Source organism: Ochotona princeps, chromosome 13 (genome assembly GCF_030435755.1).
Source record: "Ochotona princeps isolate mOchPri1 chromosome 13, mOchPri1.hap1, whole genome shotgun sequence".
NCBI lineage: Eukaryota > Metazoa > Chordata > Mammalia > Lagomorpha > Ochotonidae > Ochotona > Ochotona princeps.
The window spans coordinates 14171776-14195001 of record NC_080844.1 but is presented as its reverse complement, the minus strand read 5'-3'; the positions used below and the strand labels follow the sequence as shown (position 1 = coordinate 14195001).

General features: G+C 42.6%; 1 protein-coding gene across 1 annotated transcript in view; it reads left to right on the top strand.

Moving 5' to 3' along the window:
- Positions 1-9249, top strand: part of TNKS2 (tankyrase 2) — a 55787-nt gene extending 46538 nt beyond the window's left edge. Inside the window, exons 23-27 of the mRNA XM_012926440.2 lie at positions 34-108; positions 2604-2709; positions 4501-4687; positions 7306-7462; positions 8123-9249. Of these exons, the coding sequence (XP_012781894.1) occupies positions 34-108; positions 2604-2709; positions 4501-4687; positions 7306-7462; positions 8123-8185 (588 nt within the window). The 3' untranslated portion in view covers positions 8186-9249. The remainder of the gene's footprint in view (positions 1-33; positions 109-2603; positions 2710-4500; positions 4688-7305; positions 7463-8122) is intronic.
- Positions 9250-23226: the final 13977 nt, after the last annotated feature.

Below are 23226 nucleotides of genomic sequence, written 5' to 3'. Positions count from 1 at the left end.
GGTAATGCACGTGTTACATGATTTTTCCATCAGATGCAGAGTACAGTCCGCGAACACAGAGATGGAGGCCATGCAGGCGGAATCTTCAATAGATACAATATTCTGAAGGTAACGCATTAGTGAAAATGAAGTTTCCTGAGACCATAATTTTGAAAGTGTGAAGTTGTAAATAGGTTTTATAAGAATGTCATAATATGTCCAATCTAATAACTCTTACTAATGCAATAATTCGGCCTTGTAAAATTGTAAGTTCATATTTGGCATTCTGCTTTATCATAAGATCGAAGTAAATCCTGTAGGTTCGAGATTTTAAACATGAAATATTAAGATACTCTATTAAAGGTACATTTTTATGCTTTACAAAAGGACCCCATTTGTAGTTATATCATGCTTTCTTAAAAATTTTAAAGATTTTGGGCCCAGTGCGATACCGTAATGGCTAAGGTTTAAGACGGAAGCCAGAGACTTCTTCTGGGTCTCCCAGATGAGTGTAGCTACATGAACGAGCACCCATATAGGATGCCTGTGTCACAGGTGGAAGATTAACTTTCTAGGCTACCACACCAGCCCCCAACACTTATGCTTTTAGTTTTAAGATATACTTTTTTTTGTTGGAAAGGCAGATCTGCAGAGAAGAGACAAAGAGAAAAATCTTCAATCCTCTGATTTTGGCCTCAACTGTCAGAGCTGAGCCACTCCAAACCTACTCTGGTTCTGCCACATGGGTGCAGGATCCCAAGACCTTAGGCCATCCTCCATTGCCTTCCCAGGCACAAGCAGGGAGCTGGATGGGAAATGGAGCAACCAGGACACAGACCGGCACTTACAGGTGGAAGATTAGCCCATGAAGCACAGCACTGGCCTCACACCACCTTTTTTTTTTTTTTAAGATTTATTTATTTTATTACAAAGTCAGATATACAGAGAGGAGGAGAGACAGAGAGGAAGATCTTCCGTCCGATGATTCACTCCCCAAGTGACCACAACGGCCGGTGCTGCGCCGATCCAAAGCCGGGAACCAGGAACCTCTTCCAGGTCTCCCATGCGGGTGCAGAGTCCCAAGTCTTTGGGCCATCTTTGACTGCTTTCCCAGGCTACAAGCAGGGAGCTGGATGGGAAGTGGAGCTGCCGGGATTAGAACTGGTGGCCATATGAGATCCCGGGGCCCCCAAGGCGAGGACCTTAGCCGCTAGGCCATGCCGCCGGGCCCAGTAATTTGTGGCCTAGAAGCTAAATTCCTCGCCTTGAACATGCAGGGATCCCATATGGCCGCTGTTTCTAGTCCCGGCAGCTCCACTTCCCATCCAGCTCCCTGCTTGTGGCCTGGGAAAGCAGTTGAGGATGGCCCAAAGCCTTGGGACCCTGCACCTGCATGGGAGACCCAGAAGAGGTTCCTGGCTCCTGCTTCGGATCGGCGCAGCATCGTCCGTTGCGGCTCACTTGGGGAGTGAATCATCGGGCGGAGGATCTTCCTGTCTGTCTCCTCCTCTGTGTATATCTGGCTGTAATAAAATGAATAAATCTTTCAAAAAAAAAAATTACTGAGTTTGCTGTGTTCATACTGTAAGAAATCCAATGATTTCAAACAATTTAGCAGTAGCTTGTGGATATTGCTATAAGTGGATATTTATATAATAATTTCTAGTAAAGACTTATTTATGCTTATTACAAACAGATTTTGGCCAAGTTTGCTTTGTCCACAAATATTAGCAAAATATATGGAGTTTTGTTAGGGTGAGAACAGGAGAGAGAATGTTTGAGTTAAAGTACTGTTTGATTTTTTCTTCCTTTGTAAAGCTGTTTTAATACAATATTTAATGAAGTTTTTCTCATTAATCAAATTTTTATTCCCTTTCACACAAACATGAGCTCTGTCTGTGCCAGTTTTGTTTCCTTGCTTCTGTTTGTACTAATATTTTTTGAATTGTTTTGAGCCACATCATAGAACTATCAGCTGCCCGGTGTGCTCTAAGGACCAGCAGGGGGCTGTAGCACCTTTAAAGGCAGCTAAGAAACAACATTAGGATTATATCCATTTTGATTTCTGGAAGTACTATTTTTTTTTTTTTTTACTCTAGAAGTACTTCTAATGAAACCATCTATTTTTAAATCTTCCTCAGACTGAAATTATTCTAATTTAGGAAGTATAATAATAAAAACTGTAGAAAGAAGAGACAGAATATGCTTACGTGTGCACACAATTAAGAATTTTGTAGTTTTAACACATTTTTTCGTACAAACAGATTAAAAAATTTCCTTGGAGCTAGATAAACGTTCTCTATACTTAATACAGAATTCAACACTTTGATTTCAGGATTTTGTTGCTGTTTACTAATTTTAAATTAACTAGAGAAGAAATACTTAAATCACTTGGCCGTATTCTCAGCCTTTCCTTGTAGCTGTTTTATACTTTGGATTTCTAACTTCATAATCTTGAGAGAGCATTTTTAGTTCACTAAGCATAGGTGTCTGTATTGCATTTCAGAAGAATGCTTTGCTTCCTTTCTGTCTAGTAATGTGTCTCATACTTTGGTAGACAGAAAAGTGTTTAAGTGAAGATTGAGACCTGAGGATTTTATTTTTCTGGTTCATTTTTTTAATAGATTCAGAAGGTTTGTAATAAAAAATTATGGGAGAGATATACTCACCGGAGAAAAGAAGTATCTGAAGAAAACCACAACCATGCAAATGAAAGGATGCTGTTTCATGGTAAGATTTCTTTCCCCTGACTCAACTGCTGAGTTCCTGTATATGAAGCTAGATTTTTTTCTGGACATTAATTCATTTTTATTGGGAAGATTTACAGAGACCAGGAGAGACAGAAAGATCTTACATCCACTGGTTCACTCCCCAAATGGCTACAGCAGCTGTTGCCGAGCCAATCTGAAGCCAGTAGCTAGAAGCCTTGAGCCTCATCCGGGTCTTTCCCTTGATTGCAGGATCCCAAGGCTTTGATCCATATTCTTCTGCCTTCCCAAGCCATAAGCAGAAAGCTGGGTGGGTACTGGGGCAGATGACGCTAGAACAGCACCCATATGGGATGACAGTGCCTACAGGTAAAGGACTATCTGTTGAGCCATGGTGCAGACTCCAATCAGAGATTTTTTCAATATAGATAATTATTATATAATAATAAAGTATATACTACTATGTATTAATATAATAACAATCTGTACAGTCTTCATGTCATTTTTTAAAATAAACCTAACAGTGAATTTTTAGCTTTAGAGTATATTTAATGATCTATAATAAGATTGCCATAAAGATAAAAGTCAAGAAATATGGATGGAGACCATTAAGTGGCCTTTTGGTTGTTGTTGTTGTTTGCTTATTAGATTTTACTTATTATAACCACTCTGAGAAATTGTGGTTTGCTATTGACTGATTGAATTAAAATTGAGCTAAGGTCTAGAGATAATATTCTCTCTAGATAAGGTCTATAGAGAATAATATATTTATTCTTTTCTGATTTTGATTCTGAGTATTAAAACTCCATTAAGCTTCACTGTTAATACAGCCATTATCATCGAACCTTTGGAGATTTTTGGTAACTGTAGTTGAATTGGAAGGTCCAATATTTGCTTTTTGAAATTTCCTGCTAAGTCATAATTTGTGGGAGCAGTAAACCAGTGGAAAGCAGCTCTGTCTGTCTCTCAAGTAAATTAACAAGTAGAATACAAAAGTAGTGAGTAATTTCTTAACTTTTTTTCCAATGGGTTTGTTGTGTGGTAGTATTTAAAAATTTAACTTCAGGGCCCAGCACAATAGCCTAGTGGCTAAAGTCCTCTCCTTGCATGTGCCAGAATACCATAAGGGCGCTGGCTCATGTCCCTGCAATCCCACTTCCATTCCATCTCCCTGCTTGTGGCCTGGGAAGGCAATCGAGATGACCCAAAGCCTTGGGACCGTGCACCTATTTGGGAGACACAGAAGAGGCTCCTGGCCCCTAGCTTTGGATCAACGGAGCTCTGGCCATTGCAGCCGCTTGAGTAACAAATCATCGGACAGATCTTTCTCCGTCTCACCTCCTTTCTGTACGTCTGACTTTCCAATAAAAATAAATCTTTTAAAAAAATATTAATTTAGGGGCCCGGCGACGTGGCCTAGCAGCTAAGTCCTCGCCTTGGGCGCGCCAGGATCCCATATGGGCGCCGGTTCTAATCCCAGCAGCTCCACTTCCCATCCAGCTCCCTGCTTGTGGCCTGGGAGGGCAGTCGAGGACGGCCCAAAGCTTTGGGACACTGCACCCGTGTGGGAGACCCGGAAGGGGTTCCTGGTTCCCGGCATCGGATTGGCGCATACCGGCCCGTTGCGGCTCACTTGGGGAGTGAATCATCGGACGGAAGATCTTCCTCTCTGTCTCTCCTCCTCTCTGTATATCCGGCTTTCCAATAATAATAAAATCTTTAAAAAAAAAAAAATACTAATTTAGCATCATACAAGGCTTTAGTTTTTGTCTTCTGTAAGATGAGTTTTGTTATCCATCTTTGTGTGTTTCAGGGTCTCCCTTTGTGAATGCAATTATCCATAAAGGCTTTGATGAAAGGCATGCATATATAGGTGGCATGTTTGGAGCTGGGATTTACTTTGCAGAAAACTCCTCCAAAAGCAATCAGTATGTATATGGAATTGGAGGAGGTACTGGGTGTCCAGTTCACAAAGACAGGTCTTGTTATATTTGCCACAGGTAAGAGAATTTTTTTTTTCCTAATTTATTTGGACAAGAATTTGATTAAAACAGCTTACATATCTGAGAAAATAGGGGAAGGCAAGGTAAAATGTTGGACAGCTTTAAGAATGCAAAATGGAAACATTTTAAGTTGCATTTGGGCTTCTCATCAGTTATAATAATTAATATTTATTACATAACTCTTATGAAAAGTACTTCTAAGCATTTAAGTGTATGTAACTTATTTAATCATTAGAATATGTAGCACTCTTTTTTCCCTTTACCCAGTACTTTAAAAAATGCTGATCTGGGCACGGCACAGTAGCCTAGCAGCTAAAGTCCTTGCCTTGCACATGCCGGGATCCCATATGGGCACCGATTAATCCCAGAGCCCCCTTCCCATCCAACTCCCTGCCTGTGGCCTGGGAAAGCAGTCAAGGATGCCCCAAAGCCTTGAGACCCTGCACCTGCACGGTAGACCAAAAGAGGCTCCTGACTTCAGATTGGCTCAGCTCTGGCTGTTGCAGCCACTTCGGAAGTGAATTAGTGGCTGGAAGATCTTCCTGTCTCCTCTCCTGTCTATATGTCTGACTTTCCAGTGAGAATCACTAAATCTTAAAGAAGGGAGGGAGGAAGAGAGAGAGAGAGAGAGAAAGAAAGAAAAGAAAGGGAAGGTAAGAAAATGGAATTATTTTCTAAATGAATGATAAGTGGAAAGTAACATTGGAGATGAGATTTTATTGTAGCCCTTAACTATTATAAGACTGTGGATTTCTTAACTTGATTACTCATGGGTGGGCATTTGGCCTAGCAGAAATTAAGAGATCAATCAAGATTACCACGTTGCGTGTTAAAGTACCTGGGTTCAGTTCCTTTACTGGTTCCCAATTCTACCTTCCTGCCAATGCCGATGATGGGAGGCAGTGGTGATGGTTCAAGTAGTGATGGGTTCTTGCCATCCATGTGGAAGTCCTAGATTGAGTTCTTAGGTCCAGTCCCTGCAGGCATTTGAGTAGCGAATCAGTAGATGAGATTCTCTTGGGCCCGGCAAGGTGGCCTAGCGGCTAAAGTCCTCGCCTTGAACTCCCAGAGATCTCATATGGCCACCAGTTCTAATCCCGGCAGCTCCACTTCCCATCCAGCTCCCTGCTTGTAGCCTGGGAAAGCAGTCGAGGATGGCCCAAAGACTTGGGACCCTGCACCTGCATGGGAGACCTGGAAGAGGTTCCTGGTTCCCGGCTTTGGACCGGCGCAGCACCGGCCGTTGTGGTCACTTGGGGAGTGAATCATCGGACGGAAGATCTTCCTCTCTGTCTCTCCTCCTCTCTATATATCTGACTTTGTAATAAAGTAAAATAAATCTTAAAAAAAAAAAAAAAAAGATGAGATTTTCTCTCTACATGTATTTTAAGCAGGAGAGAAGTGAGATCTTCATCTGCTGGTTCATTCTCCAAATGCCCAGAGTAGCCAGGGCTAGGCCAAAGCCAAGAGTCGAGTACTCCGCCATAATCTCCCCCTTTGGATGGCAGGGACCCAACCACCCAGATGTGCATTTTCAGGAAACTAAAAACTAGAGGTCAGAGCTCTGACTTAATATATGGCATCCCTTTTGGGTACTGGTTTAAATCCCAGCTGTTCCATTTCCCATCCAACTCCCTGCTAATGGCCTGGTGAAGCTTGGTCACCTGAACCCAGGTGGGAGAACTGAAAGAAGTTCTGGCCATTTGGGAAGTAAACTGACAAATGAAAGATCTTTCTCCCTCTCTCCCTTAATGCTGCTTTCTCTGTGCCTCTGCCTTTCAAATAAACTCAGATAAATCTTTTTTTTAAATCACATTGAATTAATACAGATAGTAGAAGACATTTGTACAAAGTTCTTTTAAGGGTGCTAAGGTACAATCAATATACTCTGCCCTGCCATAAGTAGGCTAACCCTCAGCTTGCTGCACCAATTTGAGGCCCAGCTGCTCCACTTCCTATCCAGCTCTGCTTATGACTTAGAAAAGCAGCGGAGAATGGCTCTGGTACTCGCGTACCTGACCAAAGTTGCTAGCTTCTGGCTTTGGAACAACCAGCTCCAGCCATTACAGCCATATGAGGAATGAGCTACCCCATGAACATCTGTTACCTTATCTCTGTAAATCTGCCTTTCAAACAAAAATGAAATAAACTTTATAAAAATATCATAAGGTAGGGCCCGGCACGGTGGCCTAGCAGCTAAAGTCCTCACCTTTAATGTGCCAGGATCCCACATGGGCGCTGGTTCTAATCCCAGCAGCTCCACTTCCCATTCAGCTCCCTGCTTGTGGCCTGGGAACATTCGAGGACGGCCCAAAGCCTTGGGACCCTGCACCTGTGTGGGAGACCCAGAGGAGGTTCAGGGCTCCTGGCTTCAGATTGGCACAGTGCCAGCCATTGCGCTCACTTGGGGAGTGAATCATCGGATGGAAGGTCTTCCTCTCTGTCTCTCCTCCTCTCTCTCTGTATCTGACTTTCCAATAAAAATAAATATTTTAAAAGATCAAAAGGTATCAATCATAAGTGTTACATATAAATGCATTACCAAACTATGCATTGTACACAAACAATAACTGATAGGTTAGATTTGTCTTCAAGGTGATCTTTTCCTACTGTAGGCAGCTGCTGTTTTGCCGAGTGACGTTGGGAAAGTCTTTCCTGCAATTCAGTGCAATGAAGATGGCGCACTCCCCTCCAGGTCATCACTCAGTCACTGGTCGACCCAGTGTCAACGGCCTAGCATTAGCTGAATATGTTATTTACAGAGGAGAGCAGGTAAGTCAGTTTTGTTAATATTGGAAAATATTATTAAGCCATACTTTAAATTCTTAATAAGCTCTTAAATGAGCAAACTGCATTCCCTTAAGAACTGTCTTTTTTTAACTTTGAAATAATTTCAGACTTGAAAAGTTATAAAAATAGAAGAGAATTACTTTTTCCCCTTTACGTAGTTTCCACAGCTGAGCAGTTCATTCTCCCTTTGCTCAGTCACGCTCTCACCCATGCCCTCCGGCACGTGTACCAATGTCTAAATTATTTGTTGAACTATTTGAGAATAAGTTATAAACATGTCTCTTTGACCTTAAGCAGTACCTGAATGTGTATTTCCCAAAAACAAAACACCTTTTAAAATGATCAAAATCAGAAAAATATCTTTGATGTGATTGTATCTGTTTCACAAACCATAAGGTTTATTCAATTTGTGGTTTTTTTATCATCCATAAAATATAATTATGTGTAGCAAAGAAGGATCTATTCATAATTGCTGCTCTCAAGGTGAGACATGTCTAGTCTGAAGCAATACTAGGGCAGTGGTCTTAAATTAGTAAATTTCAGAGTCAACTCACTTAGGAAAAATAGACGTTTTTATTATACCCATCCTAGATCTGTCAAGAAAATTTGTTTGCCAATAACTGATTAATCTTTCTTTTCCAGGCTTATCCCGAGTACTTAATTACTTACCAGATTGTGAGGCCTGAAGGTATGGTTGATGGATAAATAGCTGCTTCAGAAAACTAATTCCACTGAACCTAAAATCACCGAAACAGTTGGTGGCCTCTACTTTAACTTGTTTGCTGCAAAAGTTATCTTGTTCACAAATCTGTGGCAGAAGGCTAAAAAAGTATGAAGCAAGTTTAACATTCTGAGTTGATAGAGCTTTAATAATGTACAGTGTTTTCTGAATAGTTCCTGTTTTTTAGCACTTTAACAGATGCCATTCCAGGTTAAACTGGGTCTGTCTGTACTAAATTATAAACAGAGTTAACTTGAATCTTTTATACATTATGCATTGATTGAAACAAAAACTGCAATGTCCTCGCCAGAACTCATTTTATTAATACAGTACTGTGTTAGTTAAAGCACAGGATTTACACTGAATAATACAATTTCATTTGTAAAACTGTAAATAAGAGCTTTTGTAATAGTCCAATATTTATTTACATTGCTTTGTAATATACCTGTGTTTTAGAACCACAGCGGTTTACATAGTTGTACCTGTTGCTCCATCCATATTTCATCTTGCGTTGCTATGGTTTGATTCCAGAGGCTGTGTTGAGTTGTTGAGGAAATTGACTTACCAGATTGAATTTGCTGATAGAAACATTTGTCTCCCATTAGAAATCTTTTTTGTTTTAAGAACTTATTTGATAAATGCTCCAGAAATTCTAATTTCTGACCCCTTTTATATCTATAAGACAATGCATTTCAGAGAGTTCTGACTATGATAAGTTCTAATTACTAAAGAAGATTCTTTACTGGCCTCAAACTGTAGGTTTTGCATTGGAAAATTTTCTAATGTCTTTCTGTGAAAATTAGAGCTATTGCTCCTATTTTTAAAGAGACTAAATTTTGCTTATGAACAGTTATGCTGTTCTTGTCCTGAACTGTAAATAGGAAGTTAAATTTCAGAGGTAGAAAGGGTAATTCTAGATAATTTTCCAATCTGTGTAAATTACCTTACGTCTAAAAAGGGGGGAAAGTAGTAAATGGGAATGGGTAGTTTTTTATCCAAAGTATTTTTGTTGATATTACTGTGTTTATATCCAATTTTTGTACACACATCATAAAATACAGTGGTCTTTGTCTCCTGGCCTCCTGAATGGGCAAGTGCAGTGGCACTGGTGCTCCTTGGTCCTTGGTGACCTCTTCATGCTATTGTGCCCACTTGGAAATTCACTTGAGTTTGTGCACCTCATGGTGACCAGAGTGTTTTTTATTTGTTTGTTTGTTTGTTTAAACCTAAATTTTTCCTCCATGAAGCCAGCCCGGGCGTCTTGGTACAGAGACATGCATTACAGCTTGGCAGTGTGTATATTCACTGTATTGACTCTAACTCCCTCCACATCAAGGAAGGGTGTTGGCCCACTTAAGTCTTTGCAGAAGAGAAAGTTATCCTTCAGTGTCTGCAACAGTTCAGCTTTGTTTCATATTTAATCTCCAGATGAACTGGCCTCTTGCAGTAACTTGTATGTAACATGTTAGAATATCATGTTTCCCATCCTAAATACTAGTTAATCAAGCTAAATGCCTATCTAGAGTTATTTCTATGGTATAAATTGTGATCATTATTTAAGAGATCAAATTTTGACTTCGAAGTACTTTTATGCAATTCTCTGATTGCAGATATAGTTATAGAGTCATTTCTTGAAACACAAGTGGATTATGCCAAATTTTATATCAGATTTTTCAGGTTCACTGGGTGTCCAGGTTTTATAATTAGGAAATACTGAATGACCTTATTTGGGTTCATATTTATATACCTTCTCTCTCAACAGTTAGCCTATCTTACTCACCTTGTGAGTGAGTCTGGAATTGCTTGTCATATAAAATCATTCTAGTCATGAGTTTACAATATTGCAAAATGTATTATTTAATCTATTCCATTGCTTAATTTGTATGTCATTTTTCCATGAATGATTATATTGTGGTTACTATGTTAGCATGACAGTATTTCAGATAACTTTCGGTTGGTTGGTTGGTTGGGTTTGAGGTTTTTTGTTTTCAGGGTTTTTTGGTTTTTATACTTTGCATGAAATATCTTACTTTATAATGATGGAATTGCTTTTTATTTTTGTCTGATGGTTTTTTTTTTAAGTGAAATTTAATTTTTTGTGCAAGTAGTACTATTATACCCATTTTGAGTGTCTTACTTGTACTGTATCACATTCCATACCTTCATTTAATTCTTAATAAACTATTTACTTGCTTTTCTGGGTAGCATGGTAATTACTGAAATAGTACTAAATGTGTTGAATGGTCTTTGGAAAATGGATTGATTACAATAAACCTCATTTGCAGGAAAACAGTGTAGTTCTGAATCTACTGTGACCTAAAGAGTGAAGTTTAAAGTTTGGATTATTGAATGTTGTGATCAATACTTATATATTTTTTTAAGATGAAAAAAGCTGGGGCTGGCATGGCAAGCCGGTTAAGCTGCCATTTGCAACCCTGAAAATCAGCATACTGGCTCCAGTCCCAGTGACTCCACTTTGAGTCCAGTTTCTTGCTAATATACTATGAAGACAGTGAGCGTTGGCCTGCATACTTAGACCTCTCCCACCCACGTGGGAGAGGAAGAGTTTGGCCTCTAGCCTTGCACCTGGTCTGTTTCTGGCTGCAGTAACCATTTTGGGAGTGAGCCAGCAGATGATAGATCTTTGATATTGCTTTCCCGTTCCCTATCCCTCTGTCTTTTATTCCATGCCACCTTTTCGCTGTTACCTATCTTTTAAATAAATAAATCCTTTAAAAAAGATATAATAATGTATCTCAGATTTCAGTATGCTTGTGTGTGATTAATTCCCTACTTTCTGTGATAAGAGAATGTTGATGCAAATAATCTTAAGTCATTTGACTTTAAAATATATTTCAGCAGCTTTATCTTTCTGCTGTATTTAGGATAATATTAAAGTGTTTGCTGCTTCCTAAGCTTGCATGTCAATATGTGATGTGATCCAGTTGTTTGCAGGTTGATGAAACAAAAAAGAATGTCCAAATAAATTTCCCAAATTTCTTGTGATTAATACTGCTGACTGTGCCTTTACCTACTGTAGTGTTAGACAGCTGGTGTGACAGGGGAACAAGTAGTGGTACCCATTCTTCGCCAAGAGACCTGGCAGATTCCTGTGAAGCAAAATAGTAACCCTTTCACTGTTTTATGAATTCCCATACCCTTCCCTTTTCATACTTACTAGCTTAGCACACTGTGACCCAAAATTCTGAATTTGTCCCCAGAAAGTTCTTGATCACAACAGACTAGCCATGATTATCAGAAATATCTTCTCTGCTTTATTATTCACTCAACATTTGTCAAACTTGTAATTCAGAGCTCCCAAAATAGTCTGCTACTATAATGTGTGATCTGCACACACCGTTACCAACCCAAGGGAGTTAAATGCAAAATGTGAGGGGAAAGCTTAGAAGCTTATATAGCAATTGGATATTGGTGTTGATTTCAGTCTATAACAGATTAGATATTAAGAGAGAAAAAAGTTCACATAATTCAGAGGTCTTAATACCCGCCTTGTGTATCAGTATACACAGTATCTAACATAGATAGATATAGATACAGATGCTTGAAGTGATTTTGACTCTAAGGGCAGATGAATCTATTATTTGAGTTTTACCCCATCCCTCACCAACTGTATGATAATGAATAAATTAATTTTTAACTTTTATGGAACTTCTGGGAATAGTTGAGGGAAACAGTGCCTGGAAGCATGGTGCTTTGTGATGACTGGTTCTCACAATTACTGCCATCTGCCTGCATTCAACAGGACTGATGGCTTGAGTTTTTCTACCACTCATGGAGACAGATAACATAAAACCTTTAACCTGTAAGATTTATTATCCACAGGCCTGGCACGGTAGCCTAGTGGCTGCTAAAGTCCTCACCTTGTATGCACCGGGATCCCATATAAGCGTCGGTTTGTGTCCCTGATGCCCCACTTCCCATCCAGCTCCCTGCTTGTGGCCTGGGAAAGCAATGACAGCCCAAAGCCTTGGGACCCTGCACCCGCGTGGGAGACCTGGAAGAAGCTCCTGGCTCCTAGCTTCAGATGAGCTCAACTCTGGCCGTGGCAGCCACTTGGGGAGTGAACCAGCAGAAGATCTTCCTCTCTGTATATCTACCTTTCCAATAAGAATAAATATTTAAAAGGGGGAAAAAAGCCAGCCAGCAGAGGAAGGAAAAATATCCATAAATCAAGCTGTATTATGTTCCCGTAGAAAGAATAAGCCCCACTCAATGGAGTGACTTCATCAGCCAATATGAGCGTGAATCAGTAGACACAATCATGGAAGATTAGATCCTGTACAAGCTAGTACAATAACTACAGAATAACTCATCTTAAAGCTGTTGGCATGGGAATGTAGGTAAAACAAAGTAATAAAACCACTGGACAGGATGACACCAGGAAAGAGGCCAAGTAGCTTTAAAAAGCTAAAATATATATATATACACACACATATTGAAATTCAGAAGTAAATGGATGGGCATTGGGCCTTGCTGTTCAGTACCCACATCCCACATGGAAGTGTCTGGGTTGGAGTCTCAGCTCTGGCTCCTGATGTCCCAGCTTCTTGCCCAGATAGACCCTGTGAGCCCCTGATGATGGCAGCTCAAGTGAATGAGTACCTGCGCCTTACATGGGGTGCCTGAATTGGGTTCTCAACTCCCAGCTTTCAAGTCTTCCTTGAAGTTTGAATGTGACCTCTTTAGCTAACAATAAATATTACTAAGAGGCCACTACCATAACTACTTCCTAAATATTTTTTCTATTGTAGGCACTATGTTACATACTAGACAGAAGAAATGTTGCATAGACTTGGGAGGGTGGAGGAGAGGACCAGAAATGGGTATGCCCACTAGTCAACTGATAGAAGCTATAAATTGAAGATTAATGAGACAATCATAAATGTTCAGCTTATTAGAAATCTTATCACATGTCAAACAGTTTGATAGTATCACTAGGTTTATTCTTAGCTCACAGTGTTTGAAAACAGGAATCAGTTGACTTATGGAAAGTTTCCATCATGATACCTGGCCGACAGTGAGTGCTGCGTGAATGATTCGTGAGAAGAACGACTAGCACTTTGTATCAAATGCTTTTTTACTGCAAATTATTTGCCTGACACACCAAGGAAACAAAGCACAAAGGTCTAAGTAGATCTAATAATGTAGATCTAATAGCAGTGTACAAAACTGTTTCCCTCTCCCCCCCGCTATTCAGTCAATATTAACAAAAATTGCCCATGCAGTAGACCATAGGGGGGGTGCAGGGAAAAATCTTAGATTTCAGAACACTAGAAACAAGTCTGTGATTTCGTGTTCAAAACTAAATTTTACACCAGTAAAAATTCTAAGTATGCTGTTTTCTTGGTTCAAACATGAAATTACATCTGAAACTGCAGAGTAGCAAATAGAATAAAGAATATTACCAAAATAATGAAAAACCTAAAGCTGTGTCCCAAATATTGAAGACCTTAAATACAAGAAAAAGAAAACAAATATCTCATAGGCAAAATTACGAATAGAACCAAAGAAAGAGAGACTTAATAAAAATACCAGCAGAAATGTGTGGACAAACAAATGGTTAAAAGAAGGAAATGCGGGCCCGGCAGCCATGGCCTAGAAGCTAAAGTCCTCGCCTTGAATGCATCAGGATCCCATATGGCCACCAGTTCTAATCCTGGCAACTCCACTTCCCATCCAGCTCCCTGCTTGTGGCCTGGGAAAGCAGTCGAGGACGGCCCAAAGCTTTGGGACCCTGCACCCTCGTGAAGACCCGGAAGAAGTTCCTGGTTCCCGGCTTCGGATCGGCGCGCACCGGCCATTGTGGCTCATTTTGGGAGTGAATCATTGGACAGAAGATCTTCCTCTCTGTATATCTGACTTTGTAATAAAAATAAATCTTTGAAAAAAAAAGCAGGAAATGCAAAAACTAGTTATTGAAGGGAATTGAATAATCAAGAAAGTGAATATGGAGTTTCCAATTTTTTTTTAATGAAGTAACAGGCGGAAAACTTTAAGGAATTTTGAAATACCACTTTGCTCGTATTTGTGAGAATATGAGACCTAGAATCCTAGGCTCATAAAACATATTCTCATAGTCACCCCAGAAAAGAACAAACCTAAACAAAGCACACACCAAAGAAATAACAGATAATGTTGTCAAAAGCTAGCCTATATTCCAGGTAAATTTCACCTGCAAATTGTGGCAAACCATTGAAGGAACCAATGTTATTTCCAGAGTCAAGGAAGACTTCCAGTGGACAATTAATATCAAGGTAATACAAAAAGGAATAGATAATGCATGAATCTAATTTCAGAATCCTGCAAAACGTGGTTACACAGAGGTAACTGTAAATGGGCACAAGGAAGCTTTGAGGAGGTGAAGGTGTGAAGCTGTTGGTTTTTGAAGTTGTTTGTTTTTGTTTTTAATTGGAAAATCAGATGTACAGAGAGAAGGAGAGACAGAGGAAGACCTTGTGTCTGCTAGTTCACTCCCCAAGTGGCCACAACAGTCGGAGCTATGCCCATCTGAAGCCAGGAGCTTCTTCCAGATCTCCCTTGTGGGTGCAGGTTCTCAAGGCTTTGGGCTGTCCTTGACTGCTTTGTCAGGCCACAAGCAGGACTGCCATGTTTAGAACCTCTCTGTCTCTCCTCTCTGTATATCTGACTTTGTAATAAAAATAAATCTTTGGGCCCGGTGGCGTGGCCTGGTGGCTAAAGTCCTCGCCTTGAGCGCCCCGGGATCCCATATGGGTGCTGGTTCTAATCCCGGCAGCTCCACTTCCCATCCAGCTCCCTGCTTGTGGCCTGGGAAAGCAGTTGAGGACGGCCCAATGCATCGGGACACTGCACCCACGTGGGAGACCCGGAAGAGGTTCCAGGTTCCCGGCTTCAGATCGGCGCAGTACCAGCCGTTGCGGCTCGCTTGGGGAGTGAATCATCAGAGGGAAGATCTTCCTCTCTGTCTCTCCTCCTCTCTGTATATCTGACTTTGTAATAAAATAAATAAATCTTAATAAATAAATAAATAAATCTTTTTTAAAAATTATTTTTAAAAACAGAATATGCTTGTACAACTTCCCCATGAGTTACTCTGCATCACTTATGACTATTCCTTTGTCACTGTCCCACTTCAGGGAAGCCCGTGTGCAACGTGGGCTTTAGCAGCTTAACCACTAAGTTAAACTCCTGTCCTAATACCTCTTGATTGATTGATTTTTTTTTTAAGATTTATTTATTTTATTACAAAGTCAGATATGCAGAGAGGAGGAGAGACAGAGAGGAAGATCTTCCATCTGATGATTCATTCACTCCCCAAGTGAGCACAATGGCCGGTGCTGTGCCGATCCGAAGCCACGAGCCAGGAACTTCCTCCTAGGGTCTCACGCAGGTGCAGGGTCCCAAGGCTTTGGGCCGTCCTCGACTGCTTTCCCAGGCCACAAGCAGGGAGCTGAATGGGAAGTGGAGTTGCCAGGATTAGAACTGGTGCCCATATGGGATCCGGGTGCGTTCATGATGAGGACTTTAGCCGCTAGGTCATGCCACCAGGCCCTGATTGATTGATTGATTTTTTTTTAACTTTATTGTGTTTTGGCAATCTTTATATTGTTGATTAGGGTAAAAAAGTTACAAGGGCTAAGGGGAATATTGAGGAGAAGCCCCACCCAGTCTCTCACCCACCCCAGGTCCCAGTAGTTCACCAGTTATGCATTGCTGCCAGTCTCACCACTCCAGACACGATGAGGCTGTTGAATAATCAACTGAGTGACAGTCCATCATAGAGTCTCCCTTTGTCCAGTGTTTCGCTGCCAACATACAGCTGTAGTAGTTGATTGACCTGTTCTATCTTCTGTCTTCTCTTGGTTAAGGTTCTGAGTCCGCCATTTCGGTTGAGGGAATCCCCAAAGAAACTTTGAGGTGTTCCCAGACCAAATTCCTATACGTACTAGCAAGTACAGGACCTGGCACAGTCCATCTCCCCGCTCAGCTGCTGGTTGCAATTGCTGGGTTGGTTCCGTCTTCAGCCCCGACTTCCACTGGAGCCAATGGGTGTCGCAGTCCATCCTGGTTCTACTCATCACATACTCAGCCATCACACAAACCAGTGGGAGCTGCAGCCTGGTCAGAGCGACCCCCAATAACCCCCACCAGGCCCGCCCCTGCCCTGATTTGCCAATATGTCTGCCCCATAGATTGATTGATTTTTAAACATGTCAGAGCTGCCCATCTGCTGATTCATAGCCCAGATGCCCACAACAGCCAGGACTGGGCCAGGTTGAAGCTGAAGGAACCCAGGAACTCAGTCAGGTCTTCTATGTCAGTGGCAGGGAACGCACGACTTGATCTGCTGCCTCCCAGGATATACATCAGCAGCAGAGCCATAAATTCAACCCCGAAACACTCCGAGACAAAGGCATCCCGACTTGCAGGCTTAATCACTAAGGCAAATGCACACCCCAGAACCATCTTGTGTTGAATTTCATATACTACCTCTTGTCTCCAAAGTGGTTCCCAATCCTTTCACAGCGGTTTTTGTGCTGTAGCAAGAGCCACATCCAAACTCAGTATAATTTAGTTACTTTATTACAAACTTACAGAGGACGGGTTCCAGTGATGCAGCCCAATGCCTAGAATAGTGCCTGGCATTTAGATATTGCTCAGTAAATACTCAGCATGTGAGCAGATGGGCTTACATGAGCTTTACTTGTTCTCTTAAAATGTACTCACCAGTATCTGGAAGGAGCAGTAGCTGATATTGACACTTTGATTAGTCATGGTAACAATTCAGTCATTTAGCAAATTCATTACTAATAACAACAGCAATAATCATGGTTACTCTCAGATCCATTAGCAGCTACATCAATAACCACAATCACCCAAACCTCTGTACTAGCAGCCAGATTGTCACTACTGAAAGATATTTAGTCCGTCTTGCAGAGAAAACACAGATGAGCTCAGGAGTTCACCCTGCCTGAGACAAAAGGCCAGCAAATGGCAGTTCTGACCCAGTTCCCTCCCCACTGTGTTCAGAAATTGCTGATTTTGTGTTGTGCTCCTGGGAGGCAGTACTCGGCTCTGTGGAGGGCTATCTTGGCTGGCCTGGGCCACCCACAGCTGCAGGATGGCTGTGTCCTTGTCTCTCATTTGTCGGGGGCTTCCAATCTCAAACATGGGCAATAGCTGCAGTGAGGCTCAGCCACACTGCAGACTGACCAGAGGGAGAAACCTCAGAGAATTGCACCAAAATGGAAGGCATTGAAAATCTAACTGGCCCCTGTGTCAGTCCCCTCTTGAAACAGGTGTTCAAAAAAACCTGCTTTTCTTTGGAATCCTTAAGCAACTGACTGGCCAATTTGAGAAACAGATGGATTCTGGATGAAGCTGTAATCCGGAGGTTGAAACTGATCTCTGGTGACAGTTTCAACCCCACATGTTTGTCAATAGTGGGAACTCCTTTGGGGGAAGGACCTCTCTGCAGATTCACTCAGCAGGCATGACCTGACTCGAGCTGAGTAGATTTTAATATAAAAAGGCTGGCAGATTCCAGTGGAAGTGGATATAATCAATTTGTATTTATAGACAGGGATTAAACAAACTAATCCGGCGGGAGTCTGCAGGCAATTGTTTAGGAGCAGAGAATTGTGAATGAGTGAGGATCCACAGCTCAGCATGCAGCAAGGCATAGGGCAGACCACCAGTCTGGATAACCAGACATTCACGTTTCCCACCGTTTAGTCCCATTGTTTCCAAATGTGGGAGGCTGCTGTCCAGTCTCCCACATACAAAGCTCTTCATTGCACTTGATTGAGGCGGGATCCCAGGTGCTTTACTCCAACCGTCAACTCGGAAGGAGTTTTGCTTGATGCCGTCTGGTGGCTTGACTGTGCTCCCCACACAGATTTATGAGCTGTGAAAGATGGTCAAATTAACAAGCCATGCATTCCTGATAGGATTAGAAGCTTGCATGTGCATGACGCCCTGACAAGCACACCATCTCTGCCTTCCCAGCCCTTCTGGGTGGAGTTCAGAGAAGGCAAGTGGGAGGTGACACCCAGCTGGCAAAACAAAAGATCATCACACCACTGAGGATAATGGCATCTGGCATTTAACTTCCAATGGCAGCATCTGCAGACAAGAGGACTGAACTCAGTGGCTGATACCTCACCTTCCAGAGCCGGTTACACAGCTCTGATTCCCAGCAAGAAAGAAGAGTTGCACCTTAACCAGTGCTGGGGGAGGCCTTTTAATACTGCCTAAATCATATTAATGACCACTTGTTCTCATTGTAACAGTAGAGAATATTTATAGCAAAAGAAGGAAGAAGAAAAAAAACAATAGCATCCCATTCCAGCTCCCTACTTGTGGTCTGGGATAGCAGTCAAGGACAGCCCAAAGCCTTGGGACACCCACATGGCAGACCCAGAAGAGGCTCCTGGCTTTGGATTGGCACAGCTCTAGCCATTGTGATAGGGGATTAGAAAAATGAATGGGGATGCAGATTTGGCACAACAGAGAAGGCACCATTTGGAATGCCCGCATCTCATACTAGAGTGCCTGGTTCAAATCCAGTTGCCTGCTAATACACACTTGGGAAGCAGCAAATGATGGCTCAGATACCTGGGTCCCTGCCTCCAACATGGGGCACCTGACTGGAGCTGCAGCTTTCTGGCTTAAGCCAGGCCCAGTCGCAACTGTTGCAAACATGTGAGAAGTAAACCAGCAGAAGGAAAGATTTCTCTTCTGACTATCTACCTTTCAAGTAGAAGGTGAAGATAAAAAAGATTTTATAAATTTGAAATGTGACTTTAAACAACCTAATGTTAATTTCATCAAATTGGCAGGCTTGAAATAAAAGCTAATAATCAGGCTCGGCAGCGTGGCCTAGTGGCTAAGGTCCTTGCCTTGATCCCATATGGCTGCTGGTTCTAATCCCAGCAGCGCCACTTCCTCTCTATCTCTCCTCCTCTCAGTATATCTGACTTTGTAATAAAAATAAAATAAATCTTTAAAAAAAAAAAAGCTAATAATCTGTGATGGAAAAAAATTGGTATCTTCCTTTTCTGCTAGTGGAAATGTGAGTTGTGTTATAACTGCTCTGGAACACAATTTGCAAATCTATAAAGCATAAAATTCATGAAATAATATTTTCCAGTGTTCCTTTTCAGATATTAAAAGTGGTAATAAATATCACCAACTGGACAGTATATCAGACACTTAACCTAAATAAGCACTATTAGTTTTCATAACAAACCTATGCTATTTCTTTTAAGATTTATTTTTATTTTCATCGGAAAGTCAGATATACAGAGAGGAGGAGAGACAGAGAGGAAGATATTCCATCTGTTGATTCACTCCCCAAGCAGTCACAATGGCCAGAACAGTACTGATCTGAAGCTAGGAGCCTGGAGCTTTTTCCGGGTCTCCCACAGGGGTGCAAGGTCCCAAGGCTTTGGGCCATCCTCCCCTGTTTCCCAGGCCACAAGCAGGGAGCTGGATGGGAAGCAGAGTCACCAGGATTATAACTGGTGCCCGTGGGCCCGATGCAATAACCTATCAGCTAAAATCCTTGCCATACAGGTGCCGGGATCCCATATGGGCAAGGACTTTGGCCGCTAGGCTACTGAGCTGGGCCCAAACCTATGCTACTTTATTGATAATAATGCTAATTTATAGATGAAGAAACTCAGGGTCAAATAGTTGTTTTTTTGTTAAAGATGTCTTTATATTTTTTAATTATTTATTTTTATTGGAAAGTCAGATATACAGAGAGGAGGAAAGACAGAAAGATCTTCTGTCTGCTGATTCACTCCCCAGGTGGCCGCAATGGCCAAAACTGAGCCAATCCAAAGCCAGGAGTTTCTTCCGGGGTCCCAAGTCTTTGGGTCATCCTTGACTGGCTTCCCCGGCCACTAGCAGGGAGATGGATGGGAAGTGGGGCCGCCAGGATTAGAACCGGTGCCCATATGGGATCCGGCGCATCGCACCAGGTCCAAGATGTCTTTACTTCTTTTGGCAAGGCGGACTTACAGAGAAGACCAAGAACCTCCATCCAAGTCTCCCATAGGGCTTCCAGGGACCCGAGCACATGGGTCTTTTCCTTGTTGCCTCCCGGCACGTGCATTAACAGGAAGCTGCAGCAGAGCTGGGACTCAAATTCTGCTGCCCCAGTATAGGATGCAGGCATTCCAAATGGTGTCTTAACAGCTAGGCCAGCAGCCTGCCCTTTACCTAGGAACGTTTTTAAAATATTATCCTATGGACCTCATCCCCAGGGGTTCTGATTCTGTCAGTCAAAGGCAGATTTAGAACACGCCTGGAAAGCGCTAATGTGTGTCCAGAGTGGACAGCGGCAGTATATGATCCTTGTTGAATTGATTTCCCAAACAAGGCTCCATGTGGACCTGAAGGGACCATGTTTGTCTTGTTCATGACTGTCATCTATTTACATTAAATGCAGTTAATGCTTTTGGAGATCATTGAGTTAAGGCCAAAGTAGCAGCCTGTCCAGACCCGCCCTAGTTTGGGGGGAGCGAGAAGTTCTGAGAATGGGTTTAAGCCAAGTTGAGAGGTTAACTGGAGCAAGTGGATAAAAATAACCATGATTGACAACCAAGATTCAGGGATTTCAGCAAGAGTTGGGGACACACTGGCTGGCCTTGGGTGTGAAAAGACAGATTCCATGTGACAGGCACTGGGTCATCCTCCGAAAGACCTGGCGTGGGTTCAGTGAATGAGGAAAGTGAGACATGGGACCAATTAAGAGGCTGCAATAGAAACCCGAGTTGGCCAAGCCAAAGGAGCTGTCTGTCTGCTTTGCTGCAATTCCAAGCATGAAGTTGTGCCATAACTCAGAGCTCTGGTGGCTATAGCAGTGTTCAGAGGCAAGACCCAGGGAAGACTTAGCCAAGAGGGTTAGGTAGGGGCATGAGGGATGAAAAGCTGCTTTGGAAGCTAAAGGGAAGACCGGGAAGCTGGAGGCAAGAGAAGCTGCTAAATCAGATTTTGCAAGACATGGCTTGAAAGAACAGAGGGCAGGCAGCCCAGCACTGGCTTCTTTACAAGAGGGCTTTGTGGTGGACTTTTTTTTTTGGTACTGAAGCAAAATCACAATGGATGTGCTTTGTGAACAGGAAGGGAAGCCTAAGTGTTGTTTATATACTGCTTACTTCATTTTGGAAGATCTGTTGTGCCACTCCATTGTCAGCAAGCCAGTCAGTGACAACTGAGTGGGAGTCGGGAGGAAGGTGAGGAAAAGCAGTTTTTTTGCAGGGAACTTTTGCTCACAAATTTACTCCCCAAGACGTGAAGGGAGGTAAATCTTAGAAACCTGATGTTGCGGACCTGGCATGATAGCCTAGCGGCTAAAGTCTTTGCCTTGAACACACCGAGATCCCATTTGGGCTCCGGTTCTAATCCTGGCAGCTCCACTTCCCATCCAGCTCCCTGCTTGTGGCCTGGGAAAGCAGTCGAGGACAGCCCAAAGCTTTGGGACCCTGCACCCGTGTGGGAGACCCAGAAGAGGCTCTTGGCTCCTGGCTTTGGATTGGCTCAGCTCCGACAGTTGTGGCCACTTGGTGAGTGAATCAACAGCCGGCAGTTCTTCCTCTCTGTTTCTCCTCCTCGCTATATATCTGACTTTCTAATAAAAATAAATAAATCTTTTAAAAAATTAAGAATGCCTTTTAGCATTTTTAAAAAATATTTATTGATGCGAAAGCCAGCGAGACAGAGAGATGGAGTCAGACACAGCATGATGTCCGCATCTCTGCTTCACTCCCCACATGCCTGCCACAGACTGCAGCCAGGCAGCCCAAAGCCACATCTGCTGGAACCAAAACCCAGGCCCTCCAGTGTGGGACATGGACATCCCACCTGGATGCTCTCCCTGCTGTGCCGGGGTCCAAAGCCTCCGTGGTGATTCTCACAGCAGGGGGAGAATTCACTCTTCTTCCTGCTCACTTGTTCCCTCTACAGTCATGGATTGTAATTCTAACTGCACGGGTCACCATCAAAGCAACTCTGTTTCTATCTATATGTTTCCCCGTTAAATAAGAAGAAGAAGAAGAAGAAGAGCCAAAGGCCATCACGCTTTTGCGTGTATGAATCACGCAGAGTCCAGAACGGCTTAAGGAAGCAGCCTCACTGGCCAGGACAAGCAGCTGGGCTGGCAGCTGAGACTGGCTCTGCCACTCCGGGAAGAGCAGGGTTTTCCCACCACTCTCTCCCGGCCAAGCACTCCTGGCGCTTCTGCTTTCTGATGTATCTTGGCATGCAATGGTTTCCGGCTCCAGAGACTTTCAAAGGGAAGGAAGGGAAGAAGAAAATCTCTTTCATCCTGGCTGGCACAGCCTGTATTTTCATTAGATGGCAGCCTATCTTAAAGATGGTGAAGAAGCAGGGCTGCTGGGATTAGAACTGGCGCCCACATGGGATCCTGGTGGTGCATGCAAGGCAAGGACTTTCGCCTCTTAGCTACTGTACCGGGCCCAAAAGCCTCTTTAGGAAGGTCTAATTTTCTGATACATCTAAATTTTTATTGGTTTTTATTCTGGCTTCAATCAGTATTTCCTGAATACTTACTACAGGCAAGGTGGGACAAAGAGAAGGAGGAAGCAAAGAACAATGACTAACTCCTGCCACAGACCTGCTGGACAAAACTTTGAGGGAAAAAAAAAGCCTTGAAAACGTTAATTTCCTTCCTCCAGAAATTTCCAGATTCTGGTCAACACTAGAATCCATGAAATCTTGTTTTAAAAAGTACATACCTGGGCCCGGCGACGTGGCCTAGCGGCTAAAGTCCTCGCCTTGAACGCCCCAGGATCCCATATGGGCGCCGGTTCTTATCCCGGCAGCTTCACTTCCCATCCAGCTCCCTGCTTGTGGCCTGGGAAAGCAGTTGAGGACAGTCCAGTGCATTGGGACTCTGCATCCGCGTGGGAGACCTGGAAGAGTTTCCAGGTTCCCGGCATCGGATCGGTGTAGTACCGATCGTTGCGGTCACTTGGGGAGTGAATCATTGGACGGA